The sequence below is a fragment of the Neltuma alba genome, unplaced genomic scaffold (assembly GCF_004799145.2).
Source record: "Neltuma alba isolate B1F8T4 unplaced genomic scaffold, ASM479914v2 tig00006051_pilon, whole genome shotgun sequence".
NCBI classification, from domain to species: domain Eukaryota; kingdom Viridiplantae; phylum Streptophyta; class Magnoliopsida; order Fabales; family Fabaceae; genus Neltuma; species Neltuma alba.
The window spans coordinates 41,643-67,917 of record NW_021634330.1 but is presented as its reverse complement, the minus strand read 5'-3'; the positions used below and the strand labels follow the sequence as shown (position 1 = coordinate 67,917).

General features: G+C 31.6%; 1 protein-coding gene across 1 annotated transcript; it reads right to left on the bottom strand.

Moving 5' to 3' along the window:
• Nucleotides 1–586: 586 nt before the first annotated feature.
• On the bottom strand, nt 587–10,815 carry LOC114749446 (endoplasmic reticulum metallopeptidase 1-like). Its single transcript, XM_028937948.1, is given in 22 exon segments — nt 587–883; nt 1,038–1,123; nt 1,213–1,295; nt 2,252–2,333; nt 2,336–2,414; nt 3,201–3,361; nt 3,541–3,765; nt 4,421–4,545; nt 4,795–4,913; nt 5,015–5,074; nt 5,667–5,796; nt 6,424–6,520; nt 6,699–6,828; nt 6,932–7,097; nt 7,194–7,333; nt 7,484–7,572; nt 7,913–8,000; nt 8,610–8,710; nt 8,814–8,920; nt 9,561–9,662; nt 9,868–9,953; nt 10,335–10,815. Coding segments are annotated over 22 exon segments (2,613 nt in total). The 5' UTR covers nt 10,548–10,815; the 3' UTR covers nt 587–739.
• Between the last annotated feature and the right edge of the window lie 15,460 nt (nt 10,816–26,275).

Genomic DNA, 26,275 nt, shown 5'->3' with positions numbered 1-26,275 from the left:
CCTCTAGTTTTTCCTTCTCTATTTTCTCTCCTCCCATTTTCTTCTCTCCCAACTTTTCTTTCCATCCAAGCAGATCACAAGCAAAATTTGCTGAAACATGCTTCCATTATTTGGCCCATCAAAACCACTCCCTTTCGCCAACTCTTGCAGTGTTGGGGTCTGTATGCGTGCGCTCGCGCAGCTTCTGCTCTGCACAAAGTATTTGCATCCAGCTAAAACTGTTTTTCCCTAGTTTTTTTCAATGACCTCAATAATCAATCAAGATGCCTTAAGACGTACATTTAGATTGAAGAGAATGCAAGGAGGGAAAAAAGAAGGAAGAAAACAGATAAATTTTATTTTAAACATTTTATTCAAATTTAAATCCAACATTCCCTTTCCATTTGAATATTTTTAGATTTATGAAATAAATAGTTACGAAAATAAAGTAACTTCTCATTGAAATTCAATAAAACATGTCTAGAAACGTAGCTTATGTAAACCTATATTGTTTACATGTTAAATCTCACATAATCAAACCTTTATGGGTGCATCTAACCCTTAAGAGCGACACCTTTCCACAAAATGGCAGGGGGGGGGGGGAACGTAAGTTGGAACAGAGTAAGGGCAAACGGGTGAATTTCACAATTCGTACCCTTTACAAGATTATGATTCATCACCGTATACAAAGCTGATCTCCAAACAGCTCTGATGCCAATAGTACACATAATGATATAGGGCTTGCCTAAATATTAAAGAATTAAAATATATAACTTGACAAAAAACTGGAATAGGCAAGAACATCAACCCACTCTGGGAAAAGACCCTTCAATTTCTTTGCTGGTTCAGCCAGTTTTTGGTCTAATACGGCAAGGTCCACTCTTAATGCTTGAGAGTTATTAGCCTGATATTACCAAGATACAAGTTAAGCAATGTGAGTTTTATCCTGAGGCTTGTCAAATTGAAATCAGCATGATCAAGTATCAAATGCCATCCAAGGGACTTATTGAAGCATCAAACTCTACTACTTAAAATTAAGAAGCAGCATCAAATCCTACCTCTAACCAGAAGTTCCAATCCTCGTCGCTGGCTCCGCTAAGTCGCAATATATATGAAGGTGGACCGCTATCAGTTGTTTCGGTTACTGTGAATTTTTGTAGACTATATGTTATACAATGAAAAGACATTATCAAATCAAAACCAAAGTGGAGGAAGTAGTACAATTTTTCATACCTGGAAGAACATTATCAGCAAATGACCAACTGGATAAAGGACCAGTTATATTGAGAACAGCAACCCAGACCTCTTCTAAGGAGCTGGAAGGAAGATAGATCCAGTCAGATGCATAAATCCTAGGCTAATGTAGGTATGGTAGGTATGGAAAGACCTCAGGGGTCTATCCATGAAACTTTTTCCTTGGAACCATTTCGATTCAAAAGGTACAATGAACAGCCAGCTGTTAGATTAGGATAATAGAAGTGCAGCGAGAACATGGCTAGCAAGACATTCACTGGTTTCAGAAAAAAACCATCTCCACCAAGAAAAAGGGAGTGCAGTGAAGGAACAGTTAAAAAATAAATTTCCTTTCCCTTGTCTGAGAGAACTTTCTCGACCAAAATCTGTATCAGAGGACTTTATAACATAAAAGAAGGCAGCTTTGGATGTATTTAGGTTTGGAGGTATAATCTGAAAATCGTTTATTATCCTCCCCTCCCTAATTGCCTCCCAGACAAGAGGAAGATTTCAATAAAGCTTTCCCTTTCTTTTCGTTCCCCTCCATTTTGTCTCATCCAAACACGTACCCTTATCCTGTGATTGCTGAAGAAGATGATCATGCATTAATCTTTCAACTTCAATTTTTTTTCTTCTTTTTGTGCCCGAAACCAATCCAGAAATGGATTCCAAACCCAGAAGACGATCACAGCTTATTTCCCAATAAGAACAAGAAAGTATATCCCAGGTAACAAGCACTAGCTCAGGAGGATCACCCAACAAAGAAATAAAAAGGAGACCAATAATCCAACCAACAGTATACCCTTGATATAATTAGTACTTCTAAGCTATTGATTTTATTCTATATTAACAACCACAACATGTATGTTCTCATGCGATTGAGAAATCATCATAATGATTTTCATTACTTTTTTTTTACCAGAATGATTTTTAAGTAAACGCACTAAGAAAGAAAACAACAGGAAAGCACACAGAACACTAAAAAAATTGTGCGTCTGCGGTTTTAACTTCACAGAAGTAATTAACATACTCCACTCACCCTAAAGAAAGCTCCAAGTAAACTCTCTTCAGTCCCTTTGTAGAGTTAGAATAAGACTTCTGAACAGACAACTTGGGGAAAATTCATACTTCTCCAATATATCATCCCCTTTAGCAGGGAACTTCAGGCTATTTGAAAAGAGAAAAGAAACAGGAAAGATCACCTGCAACAAAATTGCCACACCATTAACACACTAGCCCGAGGAAAATATCACTATCAAAAAGAAAAGAATAAAATAACGGTGGTTTTAATATATGATAAAAACATAATTCTAAAAGTCAGGTGAAGGAATGATGACAAATACTGACTAATCAACAGTCCGCTGAAGGGAGCCCCTTCAGAGTTCTGTTACTAACGTAAACAATCAAGTATTTGTTAAAATAATGATACTCCTCCAGTCCTTAATGTAGGATCTAATTAGGAAGTTGATGATATTCCTATATATAGGATTTATTTCACATGTTTATCAGTTTTTTCCCAAATTAACCCTATTAATGTTTCTCCAACAATAATCAAGTCGAGGAGGGAGGGAGGGAGGGAGGGAATTGAGGAATGTTTAAAGTGTTTTAAAAATATATATATATCATATTAACTAATTTAACTGACATCATTAATCTAATCAAATTAGTTAATTAGGTCTTACATTAAGGATTGAATGAGTAAAAGAAAATCTTCCTTTAAGAATCTTAATACGCTCTTCAGTAAAATGACATGCAATTCCAGAAAGTTGAACTGCCTCCAGATTCCCCCCCCCCCAAAAAAAAAAAAAAAAAGAGGAAATTTCTGGCTTGCCCTAGAACAACATTTTATATAGGCGGTCGGAACTAATTACACCAGGTTAATAGTCTTCTTTCACTCTCCCTATGTTCTCAAGGGAATTTAAAAAACCCAGTAATCAAATATGCATAATTAAAAATAAAAAAAAAAAAACAATAACGAAGAAACTTGCCATCCAATTTTGGCGTTTAGACATCATGGCAGATTGAAATGAAAACTCAGAAGGAACTTCCAACTCCCTCGCTACTTCAGGCGCATGTCTGAAAAGGAAAAGTAAAGAATTGGAATCCACCACAGAAAAATCATAAGTGGCTTCCGCAATCTCACTTGAGCCTGCCACACCACAAAAGGGGAAAAAAAAAAAAAAGGTTAGAATGCTTTAAACAACAACAAGCCTTGTCTAACAAGGTAGGTTTTGCTACATAAATCACACAGCGTTATTATGCTCTACACAATTGGAATATTTTAAAAGACAGAAGGAAAAAAATGAGAGATTTGCCAGCTGCATATACCTGCAGTATGAAAAGTATGTTGGAAAACAACCCTCTTAGGTGCAGAAACGCTGTAAGGAAAGAATTGAGATGACAATGCCAAGGCAACCACGCTAAGATGCAGCAAAAATTGCAAGATTGATTTTCTGGCCAGCCAATGGCCACAAATAGGCATTAGAGGGCCCAAGCACGAACCAGTTACGATTCCAATTAGTGCAGCTACAACAAGGTCAGGCACGTATTTCCCTGCAATAAAAGTATAGAAAAGATCAAGAGCAAGCATTTTTTCTTATGAAAGCAGAAATTTTAGTTCTCTAAAAGATCTGGATAATGTCTTGCTCACGGGTTCAAAGAAAAACCACCTCAAGTAAGACAACACACCAACATACATTCATTTGGTTCAATACATAAATACTGATACATCTTTATGCATGCACCCGTAGGAGAATATATAAGCACATACAATATGTATTATATGTCAACATTAAGAAATACAAACAACTGGATTCCTATGATTAAGAAATATTTTTAAAAATAGCCCGAAGCCCAACTTACATAACACCTTGGGAATATTGGACAGAAGACTTGGATACTATAAAGTAAAGAATATGTTGTCAGATACCAGACTGCCATGACATGCTGCTGACTTGTCAAACATGCATAGGATGAGGAGATGATAACAATTCATGCCTCATTGTCTTTGGTGGAACATGAATAATATTATTTAATGTCTTGTTCTCAATACCCATAATATAGATAAATTTGGTTCAGTTTTTAGCATCACTAGATAAAAGCCTTTTTGTTTTGTTTTTTGTTTTGTGTGTATATCTAAAATTTGACATGTGAACATGCTCATGTTGCATGTTAGTATCTCAGGATGACATATAATTTCAGGAATTACCCCAGGGCAGAGGAAGAGCACCCATCATTCCCATCTTTTCAATTACAAACTCAGAGAAAAAGCCGCCAAAATAAACAGAATATGCAAGGCATGGAACCAGAGGTATCATGTAAAACATTGTTGACCTGGAAAAAATGGAAAATGAAAAGTGATCAGAAAGTACAAGTAGCTGCTGTAAGAAGAGATAAACATATAAAAAATGATTAGATAAACAACAAAGAAATCCAGGGTGGGAAGAAGGCAGTCAAACTTTTGTACTGGAATGGAATTAAAGCAAACCTCCATGACAAAAGGTGAAGCAAGATATGAGAATTTAGTTGTACAAAAGTTGCAAAAGAGACTAGTTACAAATAGCAGAAAAATTCACAAGTAACCTGAGAGATTGGCGTCCATAAGATTTCACTGATAAGCAGAACGATATCCATGCAGGAAGCATGAAAGTTGATGTCACAAAAGTTAAGAAACCTCCACTCAATCCAGCTCCAAGGTAAGCCTGTTTTTAAGAAACTTGTTAAGCCATACAAAAGAAAATGAAGAGAAAATGTTATCCAGTTATAAGACCAAAATGTTTGAATTGATGCCAATTTTACGTACCACAGTTAATATAGCATAAAATCCAAATGCTCCCCAGAACCATCCTTCGTCAGATAATGCCTGCAACTCACATCACCAAGACAAACTGAAATCATCAACCAAAAACAATAGAACAAATACAGCTCTCAATTAATTCAAAGTTGTATGCCTATTTTTCCAACAATATATTTCATTAGCAAAAATGTTCAGAAGAAATTTCAAGCTCAAATAGACAAGTTTGCACACCAAGGAATAAGGTAGATAGTTGAACTTGATTTTTTTCCCCCTGACAGTAAGGAAATAACTGAATTGAGCTCAACAACTCAGAAAAAAGTTTGTAGAAGAACCCACACAAAAAGATACAGACAAGGTAAAATTGCTTAGCCTAAGGGGCATCTGCCCACATATTCAAACTGCATTAATTTGCCTGAAGCATTGATATGCATCAATATTGGGGGGAAATGAATGTCACTGTCATAAGACAAAGTGCCTGTAGCACACATGCACACCCACCCAAAAAAAAAAAAAATCACCGATAAAAAGGTATGAGTAAAATATAGTCTACACTCAACAGGTTTATTTACAAATAAAAATTTAAAAAAAAAACAATTCTGAACACAATAGACACGTCATCCTTCAAAATTTGGTTGAAAAAATTCAATACACCATTTACCTCTTTTGCCGCCTTGGCAACTAAATTTCCTTGAGTTAGGGGAAAGTGTCTCCAAACTATTTTGGGAATTAAAAGACCAATAAGTGAACCGGGTATATACATCATGAAAGCCAAGTACGGACGTGCAAACCTGCATTTTACCAGTTTGTTAAAAAAGCATGGATGAAAACCAGTGTTTAATCCTATTTGAGTCACAATGTCCTTGAAAGCTATTCATCATCATAAAGTACTCTACAACGAGAGATTCTAAAAAGTTATTGCCAAAAACTAAGAGTAGATCAATCATTAATATGGTGGAGTTTCCAGTTACTTCATCATATTATTTTGATCCTTCAGCAAAATTTAAATAGTGAAGTCAAAGTTTAACATTGCAGCCTCCACTATCACAAAAACGTAGCACAAAATTTTGAAAGCGAGGTTGGGAGGTAGTTTATCACCAAAAGGGGGAAATGTTTATGAAAACTGTTACTTATCAACCAAAAGTCCAAAACAAAAGAAGTTCGGAAACATGAAGGTGTTCAACAAGGGAATCACATTCCATGCTTCAAATTGTATTTAGACTATCCAGATTTAATCTTATTTTATTATTTATATTTAAAATAACTTGTATTTTTATAGATGTAAAATTTAAAGCAACTATCACTTTTAAAAAAATAAATTTATCATTTTAAAAAAACTACAGATTAATAACTCTAAATCTGAATCTTCCAAATTGAATTGCATTGAATGAGGACCCACTAACCAGAAACGAACCTACCAATTCATTGTCTGAGAAGAGAACTGAACTTTAATTAAAGAAAATATGATGGGAACAACAATCCCCAATATAATCCCTACAGTATGAATTAGAAATCCTGCAAAATCATCAAATTGAAAATGTTATGCAAAATGATCAACACGTAATTGCCTCAATAATCCTAGAGTACAGATTCAAAAGCACCAGTAGATATAAGGAGACACATAAGAACACTTACATATAAACAGAAACAAGAAGTGCCCAACACTATATATGAATCAGCAGTGAACATTTACCTTTAATAAAATCACAAGACGTTGCTGACCATGGGCGTGACCGACTACGTGTCAGGAAGAAAGGCAAGATAAGGAAGATGAAGACAGGAACACTGTGAAGAATCAAAGCTACTTTTCTGGAATAGAATATCTGAAGGTCCACGATTAAAACACAAAGGAACAGAAGAGCAAAATGAGACATCACTGACGATTATATTGCCAGGTATATTATTTGATGAGCAAATAATGTGTACCATGAACCATGAAAGATAGTCAAAGAAAACTGCCCGCTCATCTTCATATGTGCTTGCAGTAACTTCACTAGAATTTGGTTGATAGATATTTCTTAGCTTAGAGGACTTAACAAAAGCTTTGATAATGCTGAACAAATTGTCACCACGCGCTTGGATGCTTCCAGGTCTGGAGACATAGGAAACCACCAAGTATGAGGTGGAAGCAACTTAATACAAAATGTCATTCGAATATCTAAATCAAAAGAGTGGATAAGATGCGTACAGTAATCTCTCTATTGTATCGTATGAGGTATGGTAATAATAACCACCAAGAAGAAAGATGATGTCAAGCCCAGGAATATTCCCATAGTCTTGGGAAAATATCCGGTAATCTGTATCTCCAGGAATAACAGGAAAAACATCCTGCATATTGATAAAAATAATTCATGTTTGAATTGTTTAAAAGGAAACATAAATTGGGGGGGGGGGGAACTAACACACAAATGCATGACTTGACAGCACAAATGTTGGAATCAGAAACATATAGAGTGAGGTAGAGGAGCTAGGGAAAACCTGCGCTGCACTATTAGCCATAGGGTATATTGCTGCTTCAGCATAGACATTAGACGGCCAAGAACTAGGTCCAGATTGGCAAACTAAATCTGCATGTTGATATAGAAAATCCCCATTCAAATTTTAACATTATTCACTTAAGATTCTTAAATACCACACTGTGAATGTATAGAAAATACGTAGACAAATATTTCCCTCTAAAAAAGAGAATTAGTCCAAATATACCCTCTCATGTTTGTAATGCCGAGTGTCAGGCGTCAGTGAAGGACCCAAAAAAGGTTTACAGATCAATAATTCAAACGCCACGAACGGTAACATGTAAAGAGCTGATAAACTTAAAGACTTGGGAAATTGTTGAGGAATGGTTTTTACAAATCTGATTTAAAAAAATTGCATAATACTGGAATGGAAATTTGGAATACATCTTACCAGGTCCTCCAGTCCCAGATGCCTCCACATTTATAACAGCTCCAATTGTATCGTGCCACTTATGTGTCTTCATGAACCCATGTGCACCCTTTAAAATCAACATTAAAATGATATTTGATTAGCTCCAATATGGTAGAGACCAATAAAATTTACCCTCAGAGACATGTCTTCCCATGTCAGGACTCATGAGAGCCTTTGTGTGTTTTGAAGAGCAGAGAAAGGGAGATGAAGAAAAGGGATATGTAAAAGTTATCCATATGAGACGATACTGATTACTAGACAATCTAAATATGAAAATTTTGATGCGCATATGATGAAAATAAAGCTTTGTGATGTTGTAAGAGATCGACAACTTCTAGCTAAGCTTATGCAGTGTTCCAAACCAAGTCTTATGTTATAAACAGCAAAAGATTCTATCCCCTCCTCAACATGTCATACTTTTCAATCAATACAAGACCAAGCAAATTATAAATATCACTTTTCAACTAGCCATAATATCATCACTATTTTATGGCCGTGCTTAGTCATTTGATGAAGTTATAAGCATTTAACTTTTAAATGTCATGCTTCTGCATCCATTGAACACAAGATAACAATATAATTGAGAACTAAGAAGCAAGAAGAAACTCGAAATGATAAAAATAATGACAATGAATTGTAATTTCAATATGGAACTTATATTAGTATAATGTCTTACCAACATGAAGAGTTCCTCAGCACCATTGAAGAGGAAAATAACAGGGCGGGTTGGAGCCCAACCAGAGTCCACAATTAGTCTTGCCAATTCCAGCATTGATGCTGAATGAGAATAAATAAATACAAAACACTTAGTGTGGTTGAGTAAGGATGTGCGGATACAGCCCTTCTATTCAATTAAGATTCTAATGTAGTCAATACCTACCAACACATGAACCACAATCTCCAGCGCCTGGGGAACCAAGCGGACTATCAAAATGCCCATTCACTAAAACTGATGGATCAGTGTCTTTCGAATCTTTAGATGATATCCTGTTGCAAATTGAAACAGAAACCCATGTAACACAAATACTGTATTATTAGGTCCATATACAATACAGAAAAACCAAATAGCACAACGTAAAAGGTAACAAACAATTTGTCAAATATATTGATGTGATCATTGTTGTACGGAATGAAAGTTAATTATTGTTGGTTAGTTATGAAGTAGCTATTAGCCTGTTGCTATAAAAGGGAGGAGGGATTGTTGGCTTAATGAGGATTGTTAAAGTTAATGCTATATTGAAGTTTCATTCTTCCTTCTATGGCCTCTCTCTCTCTCTCCACCTTTCTGTCCTCTACCTATCTACCTGCCTATCTAAATCTTTCTATCTTTTTTCTTCTTCTTCCAACACCTATCTACATTCTTCTTCATACCATATATATAGTCTCTTGGGGTAAGAAAAGGTTTTGACTTTCCCACATACACACCGCGATCTACTTCAAGGATTAAATAACAAAGTTCTTTATGTGAGGAAAGTTATCATTCACAAATAAATATTCCAAAAGGATTGAGGAAATAATTGGAACAAAACAACATTGGTTATAGCACGTGTAATAGAGGTAAAGTCCTGCTTACCAAATGCATAGAATTCAAGGTCCTATATAAATAACAAATCAAATGCCAGGATACCTCATAATAATATTTGTATGGTTCCTGTAACCCAGAGCTATGCCGTGCCGCAAAAAAATCATAGTAAAGGAGCCATTTACAGTGGTTTCCTCAATCTCAATTCTGCAAGTGAAAGATTATGGAAACAACAGTGAACATTCAATTGTGAAAGATGGGGGGAAAAGAACATATATTGTCTTCAAATTGAAGATTGAAGTCTGCCGAGCAACACATGGGAAAAGGCAAAAGAGAGAGAGAAACAGATGGCAAGATAAAGTTTAAAAGAAAACTTCAACATCAAAGTAGCGTAGCGTCACCAGTTCACAACCTGACACTGGAACTAGCTCGCTCCTTTATTACTTCCAACTGACCCTTGATATATTCAGCAGCTTTCCTCAATCCAGGACGTCCTTCCTACAATTAATGCATCAAACAGTCAACACTCAAATAGCACGGACATTAGGAACAAGCCAGATTTAATCTGCCCGAGAAGTCGGTCACTGTAACTTTATATTGATGCCAACAGAGATGTAAAAAAATATTCTATATCCCACATGCTACTTCGTTTCAAGTTTGACCTCCTCGAAAATGATTCATGATAAACGATCAAGACCAGCGCTAAGTTTTCCTTTATACCCTACTTATCTTAACGAAGTAAACAGCAGAAATTCAAAGAAATAAAGTCGTTCAAATCCCCTGTATCTTGATTCCCATGTGCCCAAGAAAAGAAGACTTCTTCGCCCACACTCTCAGCATTCAGCACAAAAGAAAGGAGATATAGAACTGTTGGCTTACTTGACGACCATCGATCTCTTTCGACAAGACTCGTACATGTTCGATGGCTCTGGCTTCCGAAAAGCGATCGACAGGCGCGTCCAATTCAAGTGGCTTAATAAACTTCATATGAGTGACAGAATAAGCAAGCATCGACAAGAGACCGTACAATACCGCCATGACCAACAAGAATTTGAAGGCGGAGACATCATGGGAGTCCAACCCGAAAGCCATTCCAAACTCGAATTCTCAGTGGGTGAACCCAGTATGCAGAATGATACAAAAGAGATGGTAAGCGCGTCTTCTATGTCTGTCCATATACCACCGCACACAGATTGAAGTTCGCCAAATAATAAAATAAAACAGAAATCGCCGGTTTCGTGAAGGAATCCTGTGAAGAAGCTGAAATTGTACGACTCAAGAGGAGCTACAACAAGACAGGCAACTTCATGAGCTCCGACCACAGACAAAGCAACTAATTAGCAAGGAGGGAACGAAGCAATTTCCATTTGGAGTCCGAAAAATGAATTTTAATCGATATAAGACAATGTTAAATTAGGGCTTTCTTTGTGACACACATGCCTAAATCATTCATTTTGTAAAAGTCACGTTAATGTGTGTCCCATATGGTGAATTTAATTTATCTCTTCATTAATTCTCTTTTCCACATTTAGAATATTTCCTGTATGGTGAATTTAATTTATATTCTCCTTTCCCCATTTGGAATGTTGTATTAATGTACATCTTGATCTTACGTTTCGTTGCACGTTGAATTAAAAAAGAAATATTTCAATGAATTGCTAGTATTTTAAAATTTAGAATGGGCAAAGAAAATGTAACATTTTAGATTATTTTTTTGTAACTTAGTAATGTTAATGTTATTGATGTTGCACCATACATGTTTAACATTTTTTTTTAAATATCTTAATTTTTGTCCATTTTTATGCTTAATTATTACAAATGGAGAAGATGGCAAAAAAAAGTTTATCAAATTTTTTTTAAAAAATCCGTAATTACGACTTCAATGTATGTATTGTATGACTTTATGAGTTTCATATTTATCTTTTCAGCTTTTATTAAAAAAAAATCCATGCACTGCAAATATACTTTTCGAGTATCAATATAATCTAACATAATATCTAAAAATGTATGCTGATTCAAGAATTGATAAATAATTATAAAAATTGGCAAGTAAAAAGTAATAAAGAATTTTTACTTTTTTTAGGATGTCTAGCTTCTTGTAGAATTTGGGCTAATTTTTCAAGTTTAAGTTGATCTCTCCACGTCACAGTGAGACTTGGCTATTAATTTCGCATTTTGCTATGGTCCCTGGCCTCCCTCAAAAAGCAAATTTTCAAATGCATTTACCCTGCCTTTAATATTGGAATCCGCCTTTTTATCCTATTACGTTTTGGGCGCCAAATGCCAAGGTAGCTTCGCCCAAACTACGACCAAAAGAAGTTAAAAATTCATTATTGGATGATAGTCTAGTAGTTTTAAACCTTGGCTTAATTTTTATTCAACTTTTAAAAAGGTTTACTTCTCTAAAAAATTAATAAAGGATTATTTATTTCAATTTTTATGATTTTTCAAAATATTTGCCATATTTCTCACTGTTAAAGACAATTTTTTTCTTTTAATTAAAACTTATTTTGTAGTTTGTAAGGGTAAGTTTGAAAAAACACAGCAAATATTGGAAATAGTAAAAGTATATATTTGATCCTTTAATTTTATAAAGTTTAATTTTGTCTTTTAATTTTAAAAACTATACTTCTAGTCATTTGATTTCTGAAATTATCAATCTTAAATGATAATTTTTGTAACAATGGTTGTTTTAAAAATTAACTGAGACAATTATAATCAGGTTTTAAGGAAGATATTTAATCACTCTACAGTTTATTGACAAGTAAAAAGTAGGTAATGACAAGTTTTAAAATAGAAAATAATAATTGATTCAGGCTAATCACTTGTTATTAAGACTATTTTGTAATTAATTTTTTTTCTTAAAACTTCTTGGTAATTCTCCCAATAACTGATGAAGGCATCCATAATTATGAGGTTAAGTGGATGATACATCATAAAGGGGGAGTTTCTCATATTTTAAAAAACTTTGCTTATTCCATATTCTGGCAAACTAGCAAATTTCAAATCTGAGAAAATATTCCTTTCTTATCCCCTGATTAACAATCTCATAATGAAAGGAATATTTTCTCAGATTTGAAAATATAACAATCTTATCCCCTGAGTAATAAACTAGGTTTTAATCTGGTTTATATTTTAACTAGATGGAAGACCGCAGTTAAAATCGCGCCACCTATGAAATTCCCACTTGGAAATTTTACTTTACCCTTCCCACATCTCTCCAATCAAATGACTTATTGATTCAGAAAAACCAATAAATGAATGCATGTATTAACTTATGAGTTTTTAATCAAGCGTAATTTTATTAAAGTATGATCAACTTATTAATAATTATGGAGGTTCACAGTCTTAAACCAAATTAGTACTACTCTAATTCTTAATATAAGAACTAGTTGGAGATTGAATTTCATCATAAATATAAGATTCCAATTCACTTTGTTTTTCAAACTTATAATGTTTTCTCTAAAATATTCTTATCGATTGTAGGAGTTATTATCATAATCCGGTCCTTAATATATGACCCAATTGTTAAGTTGATTTTGGTCATAAATATAAGACTCATTTATCATATTTATCAATTTTCTCTAAATTATCCTTATGGATACTCCTTCACCTATAATCAAGTAGAAGAGGAAGAGGAAGGCATTAAAAAAGATGATCATGGTGTTTAAAAAAAAAAGTGTCATATTTCTTATAATTAACTAACTTACTTAACTTTTTTTAATTTAATCAAACTAGTTAAATGGGTCTTATATTAAGAATCAGATGAGTATTTATTATAATTAACTAAAAGACATATTTATTATAATTAACTAACTTACTAATTTTATTAATCTCTTCAAATTAGTTATTTAGCCCTTATGTATTCATTTGGTCATATTTATAAGTTACTTCTAACATGTTTCACACAGATCAAGAAAAACATTAAACTTCATTAACTCTCACTTGAAACCTAACAACTTTTTAACTTTACCCCTATTTAATATATGTTATATCTTATCTAAACAAAGTCAACACAATAATAAACGAAGAGTAAAATTATATGTTCATATAAATTTTTTTCTCGGTACTCTATAAATATACTAAAAAAATTTTCTCTCTGTCCTGTAAATAAGACCAGAGGAGTAATATATACAAATATACATATATTTATGTATAACTAATAATGGATTTTTACGTTGGCAGAACAAAAACAAGGTGTGGTTGCATATTTACATGTTACTGGTGTCGTTTTTCTTCCCCGTCACTTGTTACGGCTATTGCTGATCTTGTTCTGTCACACATTTTCGCTGTCACCGTCCGCACAACTCCGTATCAAGGGCGCTTGGACATCATGAGAAGTGAGCAAAAAGTATTTTTTTACGAATCAAAATAAATCTGTTTATATATTTATTTTGTATATTATAAAATTATTTTTAAAATTATAGTTTAATTTTTATCCAAATATTCTAGACAAATATTAATTCCCGTGACAAGGTTCGGGTCTTGTTTGCTTCAATTCCTCGTAACTTTTTTTTTCACCTGATAATTTCTCAAAACTTCCGTAACCATAATTTAAATAAAAGTATATTTTTTAACATTGTTTTCCAATTTAATCTTGTTTGGTTGACCATAATCTATAAATGCCGAAATGATAGGTCCATCCTGTAATGAAAATTTGAGAATCATTGCTCTCCTCTTACCAAAATCTACGCATGATCATTATCGTTTTAGTTTATTCAATATTTTGTTCTTCATCACTAGACTAGTTTACTCAGAATATTTTGTTCTTCACCACCCTTATTTCATTCCGTTCCTTTCCATTTTTTTGGTCAAGACCCCATCACTATTCTCAATATACTATAAAAATGTACATTTATGTGGAATCCGAAATAAATAACATATCATTTTATAATTTACGAATAATATCATTTTTTAATATATTTTTATGGCGTTGTCGTTCTTAGAAAAAAAGAAATTTGAATTCTCCACCACCTAGTTACGTGCAAAAGAAGACTATGGTGTTTGGATAAAAACTAATTCATGATTTCAAAAGTGTTTTTATGGTTTACGAGATAAATATATAAAGGAGTTTGTCTCGTTTTATGAAAAAATATTTTTGAGAGTTGCCAAATACCTCCTAAATGTGATTGAAGAATAACACAAGAGTGATAGGTATATCAAGAAAATTTGTTCAATGCATCATAAATAATATTATATCTAGTTCTTAATAGAGCCGGGAAAACGGGCCGAGCCCATCGGGCCGGCCCGTTTAGGCCTTGAAATTACGAGGGCCGGGCTTGATATTTTTCTCTTAAAATGATAAACAAGCCCTGGAGGGCTGGCTCTGGAGGGCCGCGGGCCGGCCCTTTTAAGCCCTTTTATAATTTTTTATTTTTAATTTTTTATATAATATTAATGTTATTAATTTTTACATTGTTAATAATATTTCAAATATTTAGTTATTATTATCATTTTAAAATTAAATTTAGTTTTAGACAATAATTTATCCAATTAAATTTTAAAAAAATCGGTTAATTTGGACTTTAATAATGATTTGATTTATATTATATGCGTTGATATTTTTAAACTATATATATTTGATAATAAAATATTTTTATACTTATATAACTTGTGATTCTATAATTTGAATTAGAAATTCATGAGTTTCAACAATAATGTTTCTCACATTAAAGTAAAATAATAGTTAAATTGCAAAATTTAAAAATAAAATTCTTATAAAGAAGAAAAACTTGATATTTTTGTTACGAAAGAAAAGCATACTTATAAAGAAAAGTAATTAATTATAGTGATGATGAAGTTTCAAAATATTAATGATAGTGTTTATTTATTGCACAATTGCATTATAGATAAAACTTTTAGATGTTGTTATCTTGTTAATAAATGTTTTAGATGTTTTTAGATGTTGATGAATATTTATATATGATGATATTTTATATTTGTGACTTAATTTTATTCATATTTATGTCTTTTATTAATAATTTCATTGGTTTATTTTTATATTTTTATAAAAAAAATTTGATAAATATAAAAAAATAGTATTTTTCCTTAAACGGGCCAAAGCCCGCGGGCCGGCCCTGGCCTTGTAGCTTAAGGGCCGGGCTTAGTAAATTGGGGTATTTTTAAAATTTCAGCCCTGGAGGGCTGGCCTTTTTAAGCCCGCCAGCCCTGAAGGGCCGGCCCTGATTCCCGGCTCTAGTTCTTAATATAAAAGTTAGTTTATGAATTGCATTTGATTCTCACTTTATCTCTTATTTTTCTCAAAATATTCATATTAATTATAAGAAATTTCGATAAAAGATATTCTAATATACATGATTAAATGAAACAATTTAATTAAATTAATATATATTTATGATAAATAACTAACTAAACTAATTTTTTAAGTATTTTTAGATTAGTTATATATAGTTTTTATATTAAAAAAAAAAGAAGTTTGTGCACCTCTTTTTTTATTTTTTTTAAAAGGACCCCGGGGGGCATACGTGTACACTTCCAGATTCCACCATCGCAGGCCATTGGCTGGCCGACCAGCACGTGCCGCTAAGGGCATGGGTGAGGCGCTTCGCATGGTAAATGCAACAAAATAGCCATGTCAGTGCAAGGGTCGATGTGGAGACTTCCCTGGATCTGGAAACAGATGGATAAAGACAAATCTCTAAGTTTGAAATCCGGAAAAATTACAATAAGATCCGCATAAGATAATTAAATATAAAAAAAATCTCTTAAAATTATCAAGTTATTTTTAAGTCTCAAAAAACCTCATTATAAGATATTTTATTTATTTAATTATCAAATTATTTTTATTTTTTGAAAAAAAAATATGCATTAACAACTAAAAATACAGTCGATGACAACTTAACTTGTAATAATTAACAATTATCACGACAGATATTGATATCTTATGCATTATATTTTTGTGATGCGCTAAGAAAATTTATTGTTAATACCTGTCTTGATAGTTGTTAATCATTACACTTTAAGTGATTAATGACTACTCTTTCAATTAACAGCATATACTTAAAAAAAGACAATTTAGTAATTAAAAAAAATCAAATCTCTTACAATGAAGTTCTTTTTTTGGGCAAAAAACAAGTCCATTTTATTAATACCTAAAAAAAATGAGAGGTACACGTGTCAATAGCCGAAGTCATTAGACGAGAAAAAGACTCAAAACCTAACACGCAACCTGACAACCAAATAAAACAGTCATAAACTAACTAATAGTTTAACATACAACAAGAGTCTGGAAAAAAAAAAAAAAAAAGGAAAATTCTTCCGCTGAACGCTCTGGAATGAGCCATCTCGACTGTAGGCCCGTTTGGGTATCCCAAAACTGCGGTTTTAGAAGCATTTTTCCGCAAAACGAGATAATCTCCTCCACATATTTACTTCGTAATCCGTAAAAGCACTTTTGAAACCATGGTTTGGTTTCTATCCAAACACACCCTGTGACGGGATCCGTCATTTTAACGGTGATTGCTCACCTACTAGGGCCTCGTTTGGTATTCAAAGAATTGTCAGGTGAAAAAATGGAATTGGAAAATTTGAATCCGTACTCATGCTTGTTTGGCATGACGTGTATTTGGAATCCAAGGGAATCTGATTCCAGCAAATTTTCTAGACGCATGATTTAAATTATTTTAATATGTGAGTAATTTAAAATAAAAAAATAGGCAAAAGTATATATTTGATAGTTTAATTTTATACAATACTTCAGATTTGGTTTTTTAACCCCAAAGATTATTAATCTTAAATAATGACTTTTTATAATAATTATGATTGTCTTATGATAATGTTCTATTAATATTTAAGATCTCAGCATTATTATTTTTGCTAACAATTTTAAGGTTAAAGCTAAATAATCATGAAACAATACAGAAAATCACAAATTTTACAATCATGTCTGTCTATTTTTATCAGATTAGACTGATTAAAATTTTTAGTCATCTTCCCTGCATTTCTCTCAAATAACGGAGGGTTAGTGTTTCCAAACCGTGAAACCCTTGAACATGCATCCCTCATGCTTTGTGGGTTTTATTGGCGATAAATAAGGATCGTCGCATTTTAATGTCACATCAATGGGATGACTTCGAAAGTCTTTGCATGGATTTGCGCTCACGCTACGAGAGGAATCAAGAAGTGGACCCCACACCCCACTGATTTCTCCTTTTTCTTTAGTTTTTTTAATAATTGATACAGCCCCACATTTTATCTGTTATTTAGAATTGTTTGGATGGAAACCAAATCATAATTTTAAAAATAATTTTATAATATATAAAGTAAATACAGAAAAAAATTTATCTCGATTGGAAAAAAAATACTTTTTGAGAAGTACTTTTATAATAATCCAAACACTCCTTAAGAATCACGATAAAAAATATTTAACGCATTTTATATAGGTCAAAATATAATTACTCGTAAATATTTATTTTTTTTATAAAAGTTACATATAAGTTATTCTAAAAGAGTTTTTAATTATTCTTTATGCTTCTTTGATTTATGCTTCTATCATTTTTTATCCAATCAAATATGAAAAGAAGAGACCACTTGACAAATATTTTTTTTTTTTGGTAAGACTTGACAAATATTTTATTAGATTTAAGATTGATTCTTAACTTTACATATTCCCATTTTTTTTATTCGCAGAAACAATACAATAGTATCTTAAAACTCGCTTGGTTGAACTAAGTCACTGGATTGACTTTGTATTTTATGAGAAACTATAGTAGTTTTTCAATATATATATTGATTGGAATGACGGAGACGCTAATGAAGCAGAATTTATATAAATTCTATTTAAGTTGCTTAATTGATAAGGAAGTCAGGTCTTTTAGTAAACCAAGCAAGGTCTAAGATGCACTTCTTTTCAGGACATCTCACTTCTCCACTCTATTTACCCCAATAGACAGAGAGAGAGACATTAGTTTCTGTGAGCTTTTTTCCCCACAAATATATTTTTTTATAAACAAATTATATATATAATACTCCCTCCATTCTTTATTATAAGAGACATTTGATGCTTATGACATGTTCCCATATATAAGAGACACTTAAAAGTTGTCTCTGTTTTTTGTATTGATTTTCTATTTTATTCCTATTTATTTTGTCTCCAACTCACATTCTCTCTCTCTCCCACTTCTCTTTCTTTTAATAATTTAATTGTTCTCTCTCATACTCTCTCTCCTTATTAATGGGGGCATTGTTGGAAAAAATATTATACTTTTTACATATTAATTGTCTTCAACTAATTTTAACTGTTTTTCTATCAACGTAATTTGGTTATTTGTCTCTTATAATAAGGAACGGAAGGAGTAATATTCAGATCATTGTAACGTGCGTTTGTGTTAATTGTTATCTATTTTAATACTACCACCTCTTGTGGTTAATATAAAAGTCAAACTAATTTAAGTAGATTAAAAAAGTTAGTTAAATTAGTTATTTGTAATAAATACATGTTGTTTTTCTATAATATTTTTGTTAATCAAATGTATTGGCTAGAACTATTATTATTACAATGACTATCTTAAAAAATAGATAAATACGAGAGATAAAGTGAATTGATGTCTTATATTTAGAATTAAAATAAAAGTTAAACATGCTAATAGAAGATTTGACGCCCACCAATTTGATTCTGGTTGCTTGCACGCATGCTTGATTAGTGCGGAAATTAAAACTAATTAGAGATATTCAAATAATTATATTCGTATCTCCGGCCCTTTTGACCACCTAGTTGGATTTTGACAAGTGTTTGATAGGTCTGATTAAATTATTGGTTGATTTTTAATTGGTCAGCATTATCTATGTAATTGTGTGGATATCAGATGGCTTTATTTTGGCCAAAGAAAAAAAAAAAAAGATGGCTTAATTAATGATTTTTTCCTTAGTTTGGTGGATTGGCAAACAAGGATACAGCACAGGCCTCGCATGAATGGTCATTCAATTATGATCAATCTCGTTCCTGCGCAGTTAAGATGTAACCAGGCTAAACAAGTTTAAACCAAATAGGGGAATCCGCTAGAATCTGTGTCAGCAAGGCGATACTATGATTGCTAGAGTCAATCAGGTCAAAGAAGTCTCAATCTTTACCTCATGACATCTTTTACTTTTACCTCCGTACATAATACTCCTCCGGTCCTAATTATAAGACCCAATTGTCTTATTTGAGGAGATTAAGGAAGTAAGTTAAGTTGGTTATTTATAATAAATAAGTGTTGTCATTTCTAAAATATCCTTGCTAATTAAGTATATTGGCTAAAACTATCATTATTAGAAGGATTATGTTGGAAAAAAAATACATAAATATAAGAGACAAAATGGATTGGGTCTTATAATTAGGACCAAATAAAAAGTCAAATTGGGTCTTATAATAAGGACCGGAGGAGTATAAGAAGTTGGTTATAGAAAAAAAAATATGATTCAAAATATAAGTCACTGTTAGGATAATTATTATAATTTTTTTTACTTTCACCCATATTAAATATTAAATAATGAGGGTAAAGATGTGAGATAATAAAATTCTAATATTATATTAAAGGCAACTCTATTATTTTCAGGAGCAAAACAGGACGTCTTTATCATTTTAGAAAACATTTAATGGCTAAATTTTTATTTATTAGTCTGTGAGAAACATAAACCAGCTACTGAAGGAGTATCTTAACTCTTAAGTGAAGGAGTCCAAGTATTTTAATCCAACAATACACTCAAATACTACTTTCCGTTTTTAATATAAGAGTTTGTTTGACTTTTAATTTGATTCTAAATGTAAGACATCAATCTACTTTGTCTCTCATATTTATCTTTTTTTTAAAAGTTCTTGTAATAGTTACACATATTAAATATTTTGTTAATGACACTTGATTAGCAGTGATATTTTAGAGAAGAAAACATATACTCCTCCGGTCCTAATTATAAGACCCAATTGACTTATTTGAGGAGATTAAGGAAGTAAGTTAAGTTGGTTATTTATAATAAATAAGTGTTGTTATTCCTAAAATATCCTTGCTAATTAAGTATATTGGCTAAAACTATCATTATTAGAAGGATTATCTTGGAAAAAAATGCATAAATATAAGAAAGAAAATGGATTGGGTCTTATAATTAGGACCAAATAAAAAGTCAAATTGGGTCTTATAATAAGGACCGGAGAAATATTTATTACAAATAACTAACTTAACTAATTGTTTTAATCTATTCAAATTAGTCTAACTCTTATATTAACAGCCGAAATGACATTACTTCTATTTGAAAAATTCTGGCGATGTTTCTTTTCTTTTTTTTTTTCTTATGATATTTCTCATTTTTTTCAGGGGTTCTCTTGGAAGGACTCTCCTGTTAAATTTATATTTTCAACATCTTATCTTTTACTTTATAATATTGTTGTTTTTTATTTAAAAAAATACTGGGTTTAATAAAAGATTTTAGCTTTTCTTTTTTCCCGGAGAAAGGAAATGTGAGGTGAGGGGCATTTGGTTGGTGTGCTTTGAACGGTTGTTGATGAATGAACAACAAACATAAATGGGATGCGTAGCCATTTGCGCGGCGAATACGCAATGGATCCGTTACATGCGGCATGGTTTCGATTTCAAGAGAGGCCAGTGAGGTTTGGTGAGAATTGGCAGACATGGGACGAGATTTTCATCCCCTGTCCAGTCCAGTTCTGAGAGCGTCTTGAGATGGGACATTCTGTCCTTTTTAAAAAAGAAAAAACTACTAGAGATTTGGGTCAATGCATTTTGAGTCCTTTTATACGTTATTTCTCCTGTTCTAAATATACGAACATTATAGTAACATGTATAAGAGTCTTATATTTAAGATTAAAAGAGTATATTATTTTTACTATTTGATATAATAATCAATTAATTAATTTAAAAAAATTAGTTAAATCATTTATGTGTAATAAACATGTGTTATCTTTTTTAAAATACTCTTGCTAATTAAGTGTACTAGCTAAAACTATTATTTGATGAAATATTTAATATATGTAACTACTATAAAAACTATTTTAAAAAAGAATAGATAAGCATGAGAGACAAAATGAATTAGGATTTTATATTTAAAACTAAATTGAAAGTTAAACTAATTTTTATATTAAGTACCGTTGTACCGGTACTAGGTTTTTTTTTTGTTGGGCTATAAATGGAAGTCCACATAGATGGTACTAAATAGCCCAATTCAGTTGGGAAAAAAAATCGAAAAATCATTATGTATAAAGTCCAATTGAGAAACATCGTAAAAACACTGTAAAAGAATCAAGATGCAAAAAGAAAAACATGGTGAAAAAATTAGGAGGCACCATGAAAGGCATAGGAGTTGAGATTTAGGGCAAAAAATAGTAAATAATCTTCTAATAATAAGTAATATTTTTTAAGAACTCCTCACTTTTTTCCCTGGTCTTGTTCTTGACCTGTCCTCAATTTTTTTATCCCGTCCCACCGATACAAGAGAAATTGAACACGCTAGAAGCCACATGGTTTTATATATATATGGTTTAATTTCCATCGAAATATCAAGGCACGTGCTCAACAGTGAACGCCGACCGGTGGGTTATACTCGCAGCTTTGATTCTTCAAATCTTACACGAAACTCGGCTTCTTGAAAATGCGAAAGTCAGGCTTTTCACAATACAATGTGACTGGTCGAGTTCATCGATTGACCCCAAACTTAAAAAGAGTTCAATTTTTATTGAACCTCTGTGGGCCAATTTGACCTGGGACAACTTGGCAAAGCAAGCCACCAACATAGGAAAGGAAAAATACAGCCCATTAAAAAACACGTGCATTAAACACCCATAAAACCCTTGTAAAATTTAAGAGGTGCTTGGTAACATAAAAAATATTTTTCAAAAACATTTTTTTTAAATAGAAATAAATTTTTTACATACTTATTTCATATATCATAAAAATATTTTTAAAAGCATGGTTTGGTTTTCATCTAAACATTTCTTTAAGTATCTACTCTTTATTAACTTTTATACTACCTTTAGTCCTTCATATAAGACCTCATTTGACTTTTATTTTGATCCTAATTATAAGATTTCAATCAACTTTGTTTCTTATACTTATCTATTTTTTTCAAAGTAGTCCCTCTAATAATGATAGTTCTAGTCAATAAACATGATTAGCAAAAATATTTTAAGAAAGACAACACATATTTATTACAAATAATTAACTTAACTTATTTTTTTAATCTTCTCAAATTACTCAACTAGCTCTTATAATTATGACCGGAAATAGTATTAAGGATTATAAAAGTAATACATTTATTTATTTATTTATTTTGTTTTCTGGATTAGACTTAGCAATCTCCATGACTGTAATTGGAGGACTTAACAAGATTGAGATTAATTTAGATCAAGTCTGATAGGACGGTAAATAATGATAAAACTATGTGTATTTGACAAGGTTGCTTTTTTATTCATGCATCAGAATCGAGGCATTTAATTAGACTTGTGTAATCCCCTACCAATTAAACCAGTTGCTTGGTGACTGTAGAGCAAGTTTACTGGCACCGTTGCCTATAAAATTTGTTTAGTGATAATAACATGATTCATGTCTTGGGATTCCAATCAAATAGTGAATGCGAAGATCTCATGACTAAATAGTTTATAAATACTTTCATGAAAATTACTATTCTCTCTAATGTAATATTAGAGAGTAAGATGTTGAATTCAGTGATTAATACAAAATCTCAATTTATTCCTTCAATGACTCATTTAGTTAATTTAATTGAATTAAAAAATTTAGATAAATTAGTTAATTATAATAAATATGATTTTTTTTGTAAAACACTATAATCATCTTTATTAACGTCGTTTTTTCTGTTCCATTTAGTTATAGTTGAGGAAGTATCAATAGGAGTAATTTAAAAAATTTGATAAAGATGAGAAATAGATCTTACATTTAGAACAAATATCAACTCAACAATTAGATCATATATTAAGGGTTAGAGGAACACTTTATATCTCATATTTATTACTCCTCCGATCCTTAATATAGGACCCGATTGTTGAGTTAGTTTTGATCCTAAACATAAGACCCATTTCTTATATTTATCAATTTTTTCTAAATTATTCCTGTGGATATTTTCTCAACCACAATCAAGTAGAAGAGAAAGAGAGGGTATTAAGAAAGATGATTATGGTATTTTAGAAAAAACATGTCACATTTCTTATAATTAACTAACCTACCTGACTTCCTTAATCTAATCAAATTAGTTAAATAAATTTTATATTAAGGATCGGAGTATTTTGTCCCAACTTAATTTTGCTGATATATAAATTGAGATATAATTTAATATTATGCATAAATATCATGGAAAGATTGCTTTAGCGGCCAGTGAAGCGCGTGCGGTAGGTGTGGATCCTGCTACCGTTCAATTAGCTGAGCTAACATCCGAATCAGCCTTCTGGTGCTCCCGTTTGCGTGAGAGCCCTGAAGAGTGACATGGAGCTCTTGCCTTAAAAAAGGAACTAGAAACTTCTCCCATATGAAGGAGCACATTCTCCATCAAAATTATTATTCACAAGTCCGTCAATAATCTTCAAGGACCAGGCCTTCCCTTTTATAATTAATCTTAAATTTAATTAATGATTTGATTAAACGTAAAATAAAAATTTGTATAACTCACACATGAAAATGTTATTTTAATAATTTTATAAACTGTGCTTTCTGAGAAACTGTTCAAGATAACCTTAATCATAAAACAGTTTTTAATTTCACTAGAAAATAATTACTCATCTGGCCCTTAATCTAGAATCTAATTTTTAAGTTAATTTTGTTTCTAAATATAAGTTCTATTTTTTATATTTATCAATTTTTCCTAAATCACCCCTATGGATGCTCTTTCAACCATAATCAAGTAAGTGAAGAAGGGAGGATATTAAGAAAGATGATTATGGTGTTTTAGGAAAAATATATCATATTTTTTATAATCAATTAACTTACCTAACTTTCTTAATCTAATCAAATTAGTTAAATAGGTCTCATATTAAAAACAGGAGAAGTATTATTTTTTTAAATGATGCTTAATTCTTACGCAACTTGTTTATTTCATTTTTTCAAGAGCAAACATCTTTTTCGTTTTTGTAACAAAATTTTTTTCGCACGAATTGAAAATAACTTGAGTTTTGGACACAACTAAACCAAAATGTCTTTGCCCCCTTCAACCCAACGGCAATCATGGGCCCATGAGATATAAAATGGTCCCGTTTCCTAGCTCCAGTATATTCCGTCCATGTTGGGCAAAATATTGAGGAAGGCCCAAACTAAAGTTCAGCAATTTGAGATATGAATATGAAAAACAATTAAATGGGTTGCTTGCCGAAATTACCCTTAACATACACGATCAATGTAAATATTTTTAAAAAATTATAAATTTGGGAGACAAAGGGTATTAAAATCTTATATTTAAGGCTAAATCTAACCCAACTAATTCTAATGTTAAAAACAAGAGATGGTAATAATGACAACAACGACCACAATGAGGACGACCTTATTATTATTAGAAATTTTTTCATTTTGTAACAGTAAAATTTTGAAGTACTCAAATACTAGGGGACAATTATGTGTCTGGGGGAGTAGTTGATACGATATAAAATGCAACCAGATGAGGGAGTTAGATTGTTATTAGTTTGTTAGTAGGGTGTTCATATCCTTAATGTAGTCAAGGCTGACATCTTGCCAAAGTTTTTGTAACCTAGTGACATTTGTGCTTTTCTGTGAGTGAGAAATCACGGGCTTAATTTCGTTTGTAATACTCTTCCGGTCTTTAATATAAGACTTAATTGTTGAGTTAGTTTTGGTTCTAAATATAAGACCCATTTCTCATGTTTGTCAATTTTCTCTAAATTACCTCTATGGATACTCCCTCAACCATAATTAAGCAGAAGAGGAAGAAGGGGTATTAAGAAAGATGATTATGGTATTTTAGGAAAAACGTGTCACATTTCTTATAATTAACTAACTTACCTAACTTTCTTAATCTAATCAAATTAGTTAAATGAGTCTTATATTAAAGATCGGAGGAGTATCAAATTGCAAGTGCCTACCTCTTTAATTGAAAAATGGGGGCTGTCATCCTAGCCATCTTGTTTATAAATGAGAATATTTGTGACATAAGAACTGCTTGCTTAGGGATGTAAAGATTTTAGATTGGATAATCAAGTGAATTGCGGAGAAATGTGATGACTCAAAACGTGTAATTTAAATATGTTTTGAAATTCATTTAATTTTTTTTGAAAATACGTAGAAACATTAAAAAAAAAAGGATATACTCCTGTGTTATGTGATATTTGACTCATATATTATATTGAGTATTGATTGATACTATGCTCTTTTATATTTTTGCATCTAATAAAATAATTTAAAAAAGTTACAACAGAGAATGGAAAAAGAAACGATATTTATCATTTTACCATGACCCAGGACCTCATTTTTAAAGGACGATAACTCCTTTTATTACAACCAATGCATGTTTGTACAGTATTTATCATATTCATATAATTATAGGGTTAAGGTATAGCAGATAATTTTATTGTTAGAACTGCTTGTTTTCCCCCCTATCAACCAACGGACTGTATATATTCTAATTAAGCTAATTTTTCACCAATGTAATCAAAATATCATATTAATTAGTTATTTATATAATTGTAAAAATTTAAAATATATATTTGTTTTTAAAATAACAAATTTTCTTTTTTTATAATACAAGTATATAAATTAATTATTTACAATTCAACAAAATTAATCAATATATAAATATGTAGTTAAATTATTTTCATGACTCTTCTTAGAATTTACGTTAAAGTAGTGTTAAGCAAT